The sequence below is a fragment of the Arachis stenosperma genome, chromosome 5 (genome assembly GCF_014773155.1).
Source record: "Arachis stenosperma cultivar V10309 chromosome 5, arast.V10309.gnm1.PFL2, whole genome shotgun sequence".
Taxonomy (NCBI): domain Eukaryota; kingdom Viridiplantae; phylum Streptophyta; class Magnoliopsida; order Fabales; family Fabaceae; genus Arachis; species Arachis stenosperma.
In genome coordinates this window covers 36970555-36983310 of record NC_080381.1, presented here as the reverse complement: position 1 = coordinate 36983310, position 12756 = coordinate 36970555, and the positions used below count along the sequence as shown (strand labels likewise).

The following is a 12756-nucleotide window of genomic DNA, read 5'->3' as shown; positions in this document are numbered from 1 at the left end:
ATTGCATTAATCCTCTAATTTGAAATGGGTTCAAAAACCTCGTTAGTAATGTAAGATAAGTTCTAGGAATTATTTTGGACGAAACAAATCTGCGCGTTTCCCGGATCTATATGTGAATAGAATAATTAGGTTTGGCTAACAAACAGTCAAACAGTGCACTTATTAAATTATTCAATCAAATACAAATTTTTAATACATTATAATTGTTCCTACCGGAACCATAATTGTCAAAACCGAACTGGTGATCAAATCGTTTAAGTTGCTGATTTATTGGTTTCTTGGTTCAATCAATAAATTACTGATTGAACTGATAGAACCGACCGTACATAAATAAAAAATATAAAATAGTAAAAAATGGAGTACAGTGACAATTAGGTCTTTAAAATTTTCGACTTCAAATTAATTAGCCCTGAAAAAAAAATAAAGTACCAATTTAGTCCTCCAAGATAGTAAACAATGAACACATTATATTCCTCCATTAATTTATCATGTGAAATTTAGTGGTGATACTTATATGTCTCTACTAATTAGTTCTAAGTCGAAATCTTCGAAAACCTATTAACTCAATACTCTAAAAATTTTAAAATAAATATCTTTACTAACATTTTAATAATTCTATAAATTTTAGAATTAAAAAAATTAAGTATAAAACTAAAATTAAATTAAATAAATATAAAATAATTTAGTTGTGTGTATATAATATATAAAATAATTAGCACATAGAGTAATAAAAGAACACACCAGCTTGGTGGTATTTCTTATTGGAGCTTAGCAAGGAGACATTTGTTGGGAGCATCATAAGACTGACCGGTTCAAAGATCGCATCGAACTAGCCAATTTTGGCCGGTTTCGTTCAGTGTGTGATGAATCGACCGGTTTTAAGCAGTTTAATTCATTCTTTGATCCAAAGCTTCAACCGAATCGGTCAGATTAACAGTTCACCAATTTTCTGATCGAATCAGTTGGTTCGGTCCGACTCTTGCAACTATGACCAAAATGAATTTATGAATTGGAGTGCTTGAAGATTGGAGATCCTAATTTTGGCAAGTGTAGAATTAGGTTGGGGGACAATTTGTAAGATATTCCAATGTCTAAGTTAGTAATAAATTTATTTAACAATATGATTTAGTTCTCTGTTTACCTGCTGAGTTTTCTTTTCTTTTATCTCTATTCCCTAAGATTGCCGTTTTTTAGCATTTATTACCTTTACGTCGTTCTCTTATTGCCACGATTTGGCGATTTCATAATTTAATGGCGTGGCCATTATGCCATATTCGACGTTATCTTGTAACGTCGGATTCTCATTAGCTTACTATTTCGTTATGTTGCTATTTTGTCTAATACAGTACTCCCAACTCAGGCCTTTTGACTTTGGTGATGCCGTCAAGAGTTTCCAAGTTTGTGAAGTCGGGTCTACGGGTTTCTTTTAATTGAAATTTTTGAAGGGTTTGTAAGGAAATTGAACAATTTCTTTTTTTGGCGCGGTTATAACTTTCCTTGGTTTACGAATCGTCTGATCATTTATGATTTCTCTCTCCATCCATTAATGCAAATATTAACTCTTAATAAAATAATCTTTTACTTTAACTTTATTTTCTAAAAACAAAACTTCTTCTCTCTTCTAAGAAAGTTCTCATCATTTCAATCATCTTCCTCCATAGCTTTTGGATAAGTTTACTTTCTGCAAGAGTATTTTTAAATTCCAGTGAACTTCCAGTGAACTTCACAACAATTTTCAATAAGGTTGGTAAGGTTTCTATTTCTTTTCCTTTTTTTTGTGTGTTATCCTGTCGAGAGACCTTCCTCCTTTTATTTTGCATTTCAGTTTTTCCTATTGCTTCATGTGTTTTTCTTTATGGATTTTGGCGTTGTTTCGAAATTTCTTTGTATTTGGTACCTTCGATTAGATTTTAACGTAGTAGGGCACCATTGTTTTTAGTTTCCCTGGCTTGGTAGCGACGGTTGCTGCCTGTTTTTTGCCTCCATTTCTCACATTCTTCTGTATTTCCCAGAATTGTGATGAATTTTGCATTTTCTAAGTAAGCTTTAGAATTTTTTTATCTCTGGTGACATAATAGTGGTGTACATATAGGTTTTACCGATATGGTGAGGAGAAGGGTTATCATGAACTGCGAAAACGGTGGAGCCACTAACAGGCCAAGGCCTTGACTTGCCCCCCTTCCGCCAATGAATAGTGAACTTGAAATGGACATTTACTCCTAGATATCCGAGGAGGTTAAGGATACCCTTTCTATCATAACATAAGAAGAGCTTGATAACCTGAGGGAAGCTAGGGTTATATTTGATTCTGATTTAAGTAATTTGTACATTTTCTTGGTTCCAGATCTAGGGACCTGTTGTGCCATATTAACGAACATGCTGGCACTGTCCCAGACTAGCTATGGATGTACAAGACTCTGTTCTCCCAAATAGGAGTTTGACTTCCTTTTACCGACTTCCAAGTGAGCGTCTTGACTCACAGCACATGTTCCCTTCTCAACTTCATTCAAATAGCTGGGTCATTATTCGCTAATTCGAGCTTTTATGCTCGTTTTTCGATATCCAACCCTCCCTTAGAGTTTTCTTTTATTTTTTTATTTAATAGTTTTCTTTAGGTTACAAGGATGCGGGTTTATTTCCTTCCATAGTGTCCCGAATAGAAAATTTTTTAACCTATTTGAAGAGTCTTACCACGACTTTAAAGAAAAGTTTTTCAAAATTGAAGGAGTAAAAAGTACAACTCCTTTTTTTTTATGAACTTAGAAGGTGGAAAGAAGTTTAACTTATACTGGAATTTTAACATGTCCTCTCCAAAAATTAGAGTTAGCGATGTTAATGCTTCCGAACTTGTGAGCGTTAATATGTTGATGATGTTATGGAATGAATACCCTCTCAATTTGAGAGATATCATAGTAGATGAGCAGGCTGCTCGAAATGCTAACAGTAAGTTTTATTTTGTTACTCTCTTTCCTTTATATTCATGGTTCCATTTCCTTACTGAAATCTTTGTATTTTTATTTTAGTTGATATGGTAAGAAGACTTGCTGCTACTCCAGCTATGAAGAGGAGGTTGGAAACTTAGCCCTCCCAATTAATGCAAGTGGTGATAGGAGTTCTTCTTCTGCTACCATTAGCCGCCAACCATTACCTCGAGGGGCTGAAGAGAGTGGCGAAGGTCAAGGCCCTAATGAACCACTATTTTATGACTTATTTTGGATCAAATTGAGTGGATTTTGTCAACTATTCTCACACTTACCTATATAAATTGCATGGTTTTGTGAATCCTTCCTAATTTGTATTTAAGAATGAAAACGTACTTCCTAGGCCTTAAAATTGCTAATTTTTAATCCTTTCTTATTACCATTTGACGCCGTGATATATTTGTTAAGTGTTTTCAGGGTTATAGGGCAAGAATGGCTTCGAGGATAGAAAGGAAGCATGCAAAAGTGGAAGGAACACAAAAAATTGAAGATTTGAGAAGCGGGAACCGATGCGTGTGCGTGGCTGAAGAGTACGCGTGATCACGCAATCTTCCAAGCGATGCATACGCGTGACAAAGCAGAACGTACCTCACTAAAGTGAAAATGCTGGGGGCGACTTCTGAGCTGGTTTTTGGCCCAGTTTCAAGCCCATCGATAGATTAGAAGCTGGGAGTGAAGGAGGATACGATTCATTCATTGACACACACATTAGTTTGAGATAGATATAGGATTCTAAAGAGAGAGGCTCTCTCCTCTCTCTAGATTTTAGGCTTTCTTCTTTTATTTTCAATTTCATCTAGGTTTAGGTTCTACTTCATTCTTATCTTGATTCAAGTTCCTCTTTTAATTTCTTGTTATTACCTCTTTGCTTTCTTAGTTTTGTATGTTGTTTCCTTTACCTTGTTGCTTTATTGTTCATGACTCCTTATTGATTCCAATTTCCTTTTAATGCACTTTGAGGTATTTTATGCTTATTGTCGCTTTCTTTAATTTGTTGTTATTATTTTCTTGCAATTGATAGTCTTAGATTTTACTATTTCTTGTTAATTTTCTATGTTTTTATTTTGTTCCTTCCAAGTGTTTGATAAAATGCTTCATTAGATTTTAAAATAGATTTTTGTGTTCTTGGCTTGGATTAAGTAATTTGGAGACTCTTGAATTATCAAAGCCTCTTGTTGATTGGTGATTGAAAGTTGCTAGTTGGCTTGAGCTTCACTAAATCTAGTCTTTGATTAGGATTTGTGAACTTAAGTTGATTTTTCTCACTTAACTTTCCTTCCATTGTTAGAGGTTAACTAAGTGAGAGCAAAAGGCACTACAATATTTTTGGCCTAAGGTAACCCTTATTTGAAGCAACATTTAATAAAAGTTGCCTTAGATAGAAAATACAACATTTTTTAAGAGTTGTCTTTGAGTAAGGCAAAGATAACAAATTTTTTGGCCACCCACAAAAATTGTTGTCTTTAATATCTAAAGCAACACTTAAATAATATTACAAAAAAAAATTTTAAGACAATATTTTTAAATAAAAATACAATATTTTATAAGAGTTATAAAAAAAATTAAATAATTTTATAAAAAGTTGCCTAAAATCATTCATAGCTAAAAATTTTAGAGGAAAATTTTTCATCATATTCCCCCCAATAATTATTTTCCAATCAAATAGCTTAAAAAAAAAAGACCTTTAGTTTCCTTAGATCATTTCTACTATTGCTTCATTTCATCACTACCCAGCACCCACCGTAAGCCCTAACTTTCCTAATCAACCCAAACGGCGACACAAACGGCAGCGGGTCTCGTTCGTGTACAACTTCTGGTCTCGTTCGCGGTGCTATCCACCCCAACCTGCAACGGCGCGGTGCTCCTTTTCATAGGCGTCGGCGCGTTGCGGTGCTTGATGCGAGGATTTTATGTCGGTATAGAAATTTCCCAAAAATATCTCGTTGCAAGTATAGTTCTAAACCAACAATGAATCCTTAAATCAAACTTAATATGGTTGTCACTAGTTCAACCCCAATAAAATAACCGAGAGTATTAATCTCGGGTCGTTCTCCCTAGGAATTGTAATGAATGTATATCTTGGACCAAACTCTCTAGATCCTCCCAAAACCTTATCTTGTGTTGTTCGTTCGAACCCACTTGCAATGCATAAGTGCTAATCACATGGAAAGCACCTTCCTCCACCACGAGTTTGATAGAGATGATCCGATCTCCCACCCTCTTGACATCCACTACGTCCTTCTTCGACTGCTTATCCAAAATAATACCAACCTCATTCCTATTCTTCACCTTTCTTGTATACCAAAGTATGAAACTGGAAGTAATCCAACTCTCTAGCCTTTGCACCAACCCATTTTGTTTCTTGTAGGCACATAACATTAATCTTCCTCCTTGTCATGGTGTCCACCACCTCTATGGATTTTTCTGTTAGAGTGCCTATGTTCCATGTTCCAAATCTCAACCTTCTGTTGCTCTGCCCTTTATCTTTTACTTTGTAAACTAGCTTATTTACCCTCGTCCGTTCACAAAAATACAGAAACCCTTGCTCATTTAACACTACATCCAGGCACCGATGCAGCGGCTCTTGCTCATTTGACATTGTACTCAAGTTATACAGTGCGTTGCTTCCGGGAAATGACCTAGCTTTAGCGTAATAAAACATATTTTTTTAATTCTTTTTGGGGTCTGCAGATGCTATGCTTCAAAGAGTTGCAACGGAAAAGAGGATGTCACTAGTCAAAGCATGGGCAAAAAGTGAAAAGTCAAAAGCAGAAAACAAGTAAGAGCATCCATTACTTTCTTCAAATGAAAACATTTTGTCCTTCTTTTGGTCTTTTAAATAAAAATTTAACATTAGGTATTCATATTCTTTTTTTCTTTAACTTTATTTAATAATATTTTGAATACTAATTGAAATGAAAAAAAAAATATTGGATAACTTTATTTAATAATAGTACAGATATGTTGTTCTCAACAACTTACTATCATTTTTGCTGAAGCAAGCTGTGCTCCTGTAATTTTTAAGTTGTCAATGGTTTTACACTGGATAAACCTTTTCTCCTCACATTTTATATAAGTTGAAACTGTTGCACAATTTGATGTTGTATTTCTTCTCTTTGCTTTGGGTTGGGAGTTTTCCTTGGCAAAGGTTTGTTTTCCATGTCTTGTTGATAGTATTTTACATATTTTGACCTTAGGTTATCTCAATTCAACTCATGTGATTTTAAGATTAAATGGAAATATTGTTATCCTTGCCAAAGGCTATCAATTAAGGGTTGTAAAATAATGATGGATTTTCATTTTTTAAAGATAAGCTGTTCTAAAATTTGTATCTATGCAGTTAAAAGCTGTTGAACTTGTTGTTGTTTTAGGAAGTCTTCTTCAAATTGCTATTTTCATGATCTTTGTGGCATTCTTTTCAAGGTATGGTGATGAGTGTATATGTTATGGTGTTCAATAGAATTAAGCATTATTTATGATTGAGTAGAGATGGATTCTGAACATCATTTTCTACTTGATCTGCAAATATTTGGTGCCGAATATATATATATATATATATCCCTTCTTTTTTTATTTCAAAAAAAAAATTTGGTGCTTCGTAAATTTTGACATGACACATTTACTTTCACTTTTAACCAGGTCATAAAGTTTTTAATGGATCAAAATACTAATAATGCTCTTCATGTTCAAGTTATAATTGGGACTCTTATTTTTTAGGTATCTTTCTTGTCGACTGTTAAATAGTAACTTGTTAGATTTTTATAAAGTAATATCTAAGATTTGACTTGTCCGTTTTTTGGTCCTTGTTCAACACTTGTATATCCAGGATTACACTATGAGTTTACTATTTGCCCTGCTTCTAACTAGTTTCAGGCAGCAATGACCTTCTACAAGGATTTATTTCAATGGAAAAATTGTAAGTCTCTCTGTATACAATCCTTTCTCTTTCCTTTCTATCATTTCATAAAACTCCTTTCTAATTAATGATTAAGAACTATTTGTTCTATTAATCAATTAATGCAAGGTAATTTAATAATGCTGCTATATTTCTGTACTAATTTCTACTTTCAAGAGTTCTTGAAGGCCTAAACTTAAGGGCACAATCTTCCTTCTACTAGTTTATACTTATTGTTAAGATGCCTTCAGGTTACCACCCCAGTACCCCACTACTATTTAAGTTGATACTGCTTGTCATGAATCTCAGTGTTCTCGTGTGCTGGTTCTCCTCCAAAAATACTACATAGAATGAGGTCTTCTCTCTCTTTCTCTCTCTCTCTCACACACACAAATATAATCCGTTTTCAACTCTTAACAGGCAAAAGCTTCAATGAGCGAAAAGTGACTAGTGTAAACGAGATATATACATATTACGTCCACCTATCTTATCTCGTTTATACGGTAAACGAAATACAAATTATCTCATTTACAGTATAAACGAGATAAGAAGGAAATATTTATTTCAGTAATTATTATAATTTATTTATTTATTAAAATAAAAATCCTATTTTCTGTTAACATTTTCTCAAATTTTACCATTTCGAAAGGACCTTTTTATCTTTTCAATTTTTTGGAATCTTTCTTTGTTCTACAATGATCCATTTTAGTGATTTACTCAAAAAAAAAAGTAATAAAATAAATAAATAAAATAGAGTAAATATCGACTAAATTAATTCCTAATAAATTTGATTATAAGACAATTAAGTGCTAAAAGATATTAGTATAAAGCAATACAATTCACCTTTTAAAATGACAGATATCAATTTATCAAGAATTAATTTTTAAAAATTTTTAGATAATAAAAATTGTTAAGAATTAAAGTATTTGATATAAAATTTCTTGCAAATCAATTTAAATGTTTATTCTATAAAACAAAAATCTGGTCGGGCTGGCTAGCTTAGCTTGTGAAGTCAAAATAGAGTGGTTTGTTTTGCTTTACTTCCACATTCCGTTAGACAGAGTTTCTGAAAGAAAGTTCAGGACGCAGTTTTAGTCCGTGCTTGCTGCTGGTTCATCCAACGGGTGGGTTATCAGAGAGTATGCATTGGATTCTCCTTCCACTTTCATAATATCTTTCTATATTTTCCTGTTTTCCGTTCTCATTACCGGCTCTTAATTACTATAATTCCTTGAATGTTATTTAATTTTCTATTCAGCTCTTTTCAATAGCACATACTCATTATTATTATATTTTCCTTTAGCATTGGACTTTGACCGTGATTTTCTGAACATTGAGTTCGAGGGATTTGCTGAGTTCATACCTATTATGAAATCTCTCTGATTTCTTATACTCTCGTACTGAATGAGGTTTACCGTATATAAATCAGACTGAATGATTTTCTTATTTAATTCTTTAATCCGAGATTCTACAACTTATATTACAACACCAAGTACTGAATTAATTACTCCGTTTTGCATTCATTGTTCGGTATGCAGATCGACACAAATCACGAGATTTTTCGAACAGGATTCACAATCAGAAGAAGTAAGTCAAACGTGATGTTCTTAAACTCTGTGTTATCCAGTGATGATGAGTTGTGGAGGAAGGATAAAACCAATTCAAACAAGTCGGTGGAGCAATTGCAGTATCTTTACGTGAGAGTTGTGAAAGCACGAGACATAGGACTCTTTGGAGAGGTTAAGTTAGTTGCTGAAGTGAAACTTGGCAACTACAGTGAAACCACAAAGCCCACTCCCCAGATCATGAGATATGCCGAATGGAATAAGGTCTTTGCATTCTCCAGAGAATGCATAGTGTCATCAACAGTGCAAATCATTGTCAAAGAAACCAATGAAAAAGAAGAAGACAAAATCATTGAAGAAGAAGAAGACGCAATCACTGAAGATGAAGAAGATCAAGAAATCATTGAAGAAGACCATGAAGAAAAAATCCTTGAAGAAGAGGAAGAGGAAGAGGAAAGCTATATGGGTCGAATTTCTTTTAGTTTGAGTGAAATTCCTGTTAGAGCAGCAGCGGATGGAGAGATGGCTCCAAAGTGGTACGGAATGGAGGACAAGAACGGTGATAAGGGTAAAAGAAATGGGAAGATAATGGTATCAATATGGTTTGGAACACAGGAAGATGAAGCATTTGAAGAGGCATGGAATTCCAAAACAGCGGAAAATGTTCCTTCTGATAAGCTTAGCCTAATAAAATCCAAGATTTATGATTCCCCAAAGCTATGGTATCTAAGAGTTTCAGTTATTGAAGCAGAACACATCATGCCAGCGCATAAAGGCGCAGATAAGGTGAGGTTCCCTCAGTTTTATGCCAAAGTCCAAGTGGGAAGCCAAAACTGGCAAACTGTTGTTGCAACTTCCAGTGCTACTCGAAGCTTCTCGAGTCCTTACTGGAACGAGGAGTTCTTGTTCGTGGTTGAAGAAGACGGTTTTCTAAATAATTCATTGTTGGTTTCCGTTGAAGATCTACTTGAGCCACGGACAAGTGAGGTGGTGTGCAAGGTGGAAGTTCCAATTGATACCATAGAAAAGCGAGTTGACGAAAGGGTTGTTGCTTCGCAATGGTTTAGCCTTGAAAGCCTCTTTGGGAAAGAAGCTACAAGGTATGTTCCTCGTGTGCACCTACGACTTTCACTTGATGGAGGGTACCATGTGTTTGATGAAATGACAACGTATAGCAGTGATGTTCGGCCCAGTGACACAACTCTCTGGAAGCCCCAAATTGGTGTGCTTGAGATTCGAATCTTGAGAGCCAGTTGTCTTATGAAAAAAACCACGAAAGATGGTAGAACACTTGCAACTAATGCCTATTGTGTTGCAAAGTATGGGCAAAAATGGTGTCGGACTCGTACTGTGATTGATAGCTTATCACCTGAGTGGAATGAGCAATACAATTGGGAGGTTTATGATCTTAGCACTGTAGTGACTGTTGCGGTTTTTGACAACTATAGGTTCTTTGGTAAGAACACCAAACATGCTGGAATTGCCGACAAATCTTTTGGTAAAATAACAATCGGTGTGTCTACCCTAGAAAATGATAGGCTCTACACTCAATCTTATCCTCTGCTGATCGTGGTTCCATCTGGAGTAAAAAATATGGGAGAGATTTATTTGAGTATCAAGCTTTCATGTTCCAATGTAACTAACATGCTGCTTAGGTACGCAATGCCATTGCTGCCCAAGATGCATTATGTGCATCTCTTGACGGAAACGCAAGTATATCACTTAAAGTTAGAGGCCATTAGATTGTTGGAATTAAGGCTGAGGAAAGAAGAGCCACCATTGGGCTGGGAGGTAGTGTCGTACATGCTCCAAGATAGTGAAAAATGGAGCTTGAGGAGAAGCAAAGGTAACCTTTTTAGGGCGGTGCACGCAATGGACAGAGTTATTGCCACGGGAAAATTTCTCAAAGCAATCCAAGAATGGGAGAAACCATTATATTCAATAACGTTCTTGATTATCTTCATTGCTCTAGTATTATTTCCGGAGTTTATCATTCCAGCCATTATTTTCATCGTAGCATTTATGGGGCTTAGAGGTTATTATTATTTACGACCGCAACACTATCCTCCCTCGGGTATCGACCAGTTGGGTGCTGACCAAATGAACCCTGATGAGTTTTACGAGGAGTTCGATCCGTTCCCCACGATTTGTCCTGATAATGTTATTAGGATGAGGTATGATAGGCTGAGAACGATAGCAGCGAGGGTTCAAACTTTGATGGGGGATACAGCAGTACAACTTGAGCGATTCCATGCACTGATAAGTTGGAGTGATCCAAGAGCTACTTTCTTGTTTTTGGTGTTGTGCTTGCTCGCTGCTGTTATTTCCTATCTTGTACCCCTTCGGGTTTTAATTGCTTTATTCGGAATGTACTCACTGAGACCACCATGGTTTAGAAGCAAATTGCGCTCGTCAATGATCAACTTCTTCACAAGATTGCCAACTGCTGAAGGGTGTTCTGAACGTAATCCTGTCGCATGGGGAGAATTATTAGTACTTATTGTTTGTCTTCAGTGTGGTTCTGAAAATGTCAAACTGGTCTAAACGTAAACCAGTTGCGTAACGGTTTCAGCTCATTGGGAAAACGGCTTACGAGAAAACCGTAATCCTATCGCATGGAGCGAATTATTAATACTTATTGTCGGTCTTCGGAAATGTTTAACAATAAAAAGCAATCCCAAATAAGTCTAAAATTGTCTTTTTGTAAGGTACTCGAATGCCACAAATAATTACAGAAATTTTCATGTTTAAATTACGTGAAATATATGGTAAAGATGTTGTTTTAAAGATGTGCTTATGTGGCAAAATCTAAATCACACATTCTAAAACCACACTTTTCACTTAAAACTGTAACTTTTCACAAAAAAAAGCGTCACCTAATGGAAAAAAGCAAATTAGAAGATTTAAGAGAAGAAATAGTTAAATTATCAAAACTAATAGATCAAAAATTAATGATTTTAACCAATATTAATTGTAATGACACTGAATTCTTAAAATCAATACAAAATGATTTTTCTCAAAATCTTTATTTTACTATAAGTTTTATTGAAGGACTTCAAAAACCTGAAAAAACTTATTTTTCACATGGAATTTTTAAAAAATGCTACTATGGAAATGATTTCCCACATCTTTATCATACTTTTAACCCACAATTAAATTCTATAGTAGATATGCTTGAAGAAATATTAGTATCTATAAAATTTCAAAGAAATAAGGAAAAAGAGAATCCCAAAGAAGAAAAATTTCAAAATATAATTAACATAACAGACTTAAAAGTAAAACCACCATTGAAATTATGAATATTGAAGAAAAATTAGAAGAAGTTACAATGCTTTTTAAACAATTAAAAATGGCTCAAGAAAATAATATTATGGAACATGGTTTTCAAATAGAAGAAGAATTAGTAAATGCTGAAAATATAGAAAATGAAGAACACATTCTAGATTATTCAAGTGACGAAGAACCAGCAATTCCAATACAAGTAAAAAATGAAGCTGGAACATCTAAGGATAATCAATCTCAATTTAAATGGGAAACAGGTTTTGATAATTATGCTTTTAAAAAAGGGTTTATAAATAAAGATTCAAAATATACAAAAATACCATCAAAATACGTTCCTAAAATCCAGGAAATGGAAGGAGAAAGAATGCTCGATTTAGACTACAAAAAGAACGAAAAAGAAATTTTCGAAAACTGGTTGAATTCCTTCTTATTAGAAGCCTTTACTAATCCAAAACTTAGTGAATTGTCTGGAAGAGACATTTGGAATTACATAGGATTTCATACTAAAGGAACTATAAGAGATTATATGACATCAATAGAAAACCAAATAATAGAAGAATTAGAAACAAAAACAACAGCTTATGATAAGATATTATATAATGATGATTCTATATAAAGAATTTTTTGGAAAAAATATTATAGATCATAGACAAGAAGTCTATAATAAAGAATATCAAGAAGCAAAAAACCATTTAGCTAATATTCAGATATATGATTTATGTAATGTGGAGTCTTATATATGTGAATATAGAATACATTATTACAAATTAAAAGAAGAAGATAAAAATCATTATCTCAGTATGTATATAACAAAACTTCCATATCCTGCTAATGAATTTATAATGGGAAGATTTATAAGAGAAATAAATAGAGGAACAATTGAAAATAATTTTGGTGGAGCAATCTCTGCAATAAGAGAGGAAATAAAAGAACGTTGTATGCAAGAAGCAACTCAAAAAAGATTTGCAAATATAATTAGAATTTGCTGTCAGGATAATGAAGAGATACCTCAAAAATATAGTCTTAATAAAAA

General features: G+C 34.0%; 1 protein-coding gene across 3 annotated transcripts; it reads left to right on the top strand.

Annotated features, from left to right (window-relative positions):
- The first annotated feature begins 7911 nt into the window (after positions 1-7911).
- Positions 7912-11117, top strand: LOC130982815 (FT-interacting protein 3-like). 3 transcript variants are annotated; one of them, XM_057906918.1, is made up of 2 exons: positions 7912-8000; positions 8415-11117. In XM_057906918.1, the coding sequence occupies exon 2, from the start codon at positions 8478-8480 to the stop codon at positions 10983-10985; it is 2508 nt and encodes an 835-aa protein (XP_057762901.1). In that variant the 5' UTR covers positions 7912-8000; positions 8415-8477; the 3' UTR covers positions 10986-11117. The 3 variants fall into 3 exon arrangements, with proteins under 3 accessions (XP_057762901.1, XP_057762900.1, XP_057762902.1); XM_057906917.1 differs by having other exon boundaries at positions 7912-8015; XM_057906919.1 differs by lacking the exon at positions 7912-8000 and adding an exon at positions 8203-8285.
- Positions 11118-12756: the final 1639 nt, after the last annotated feature.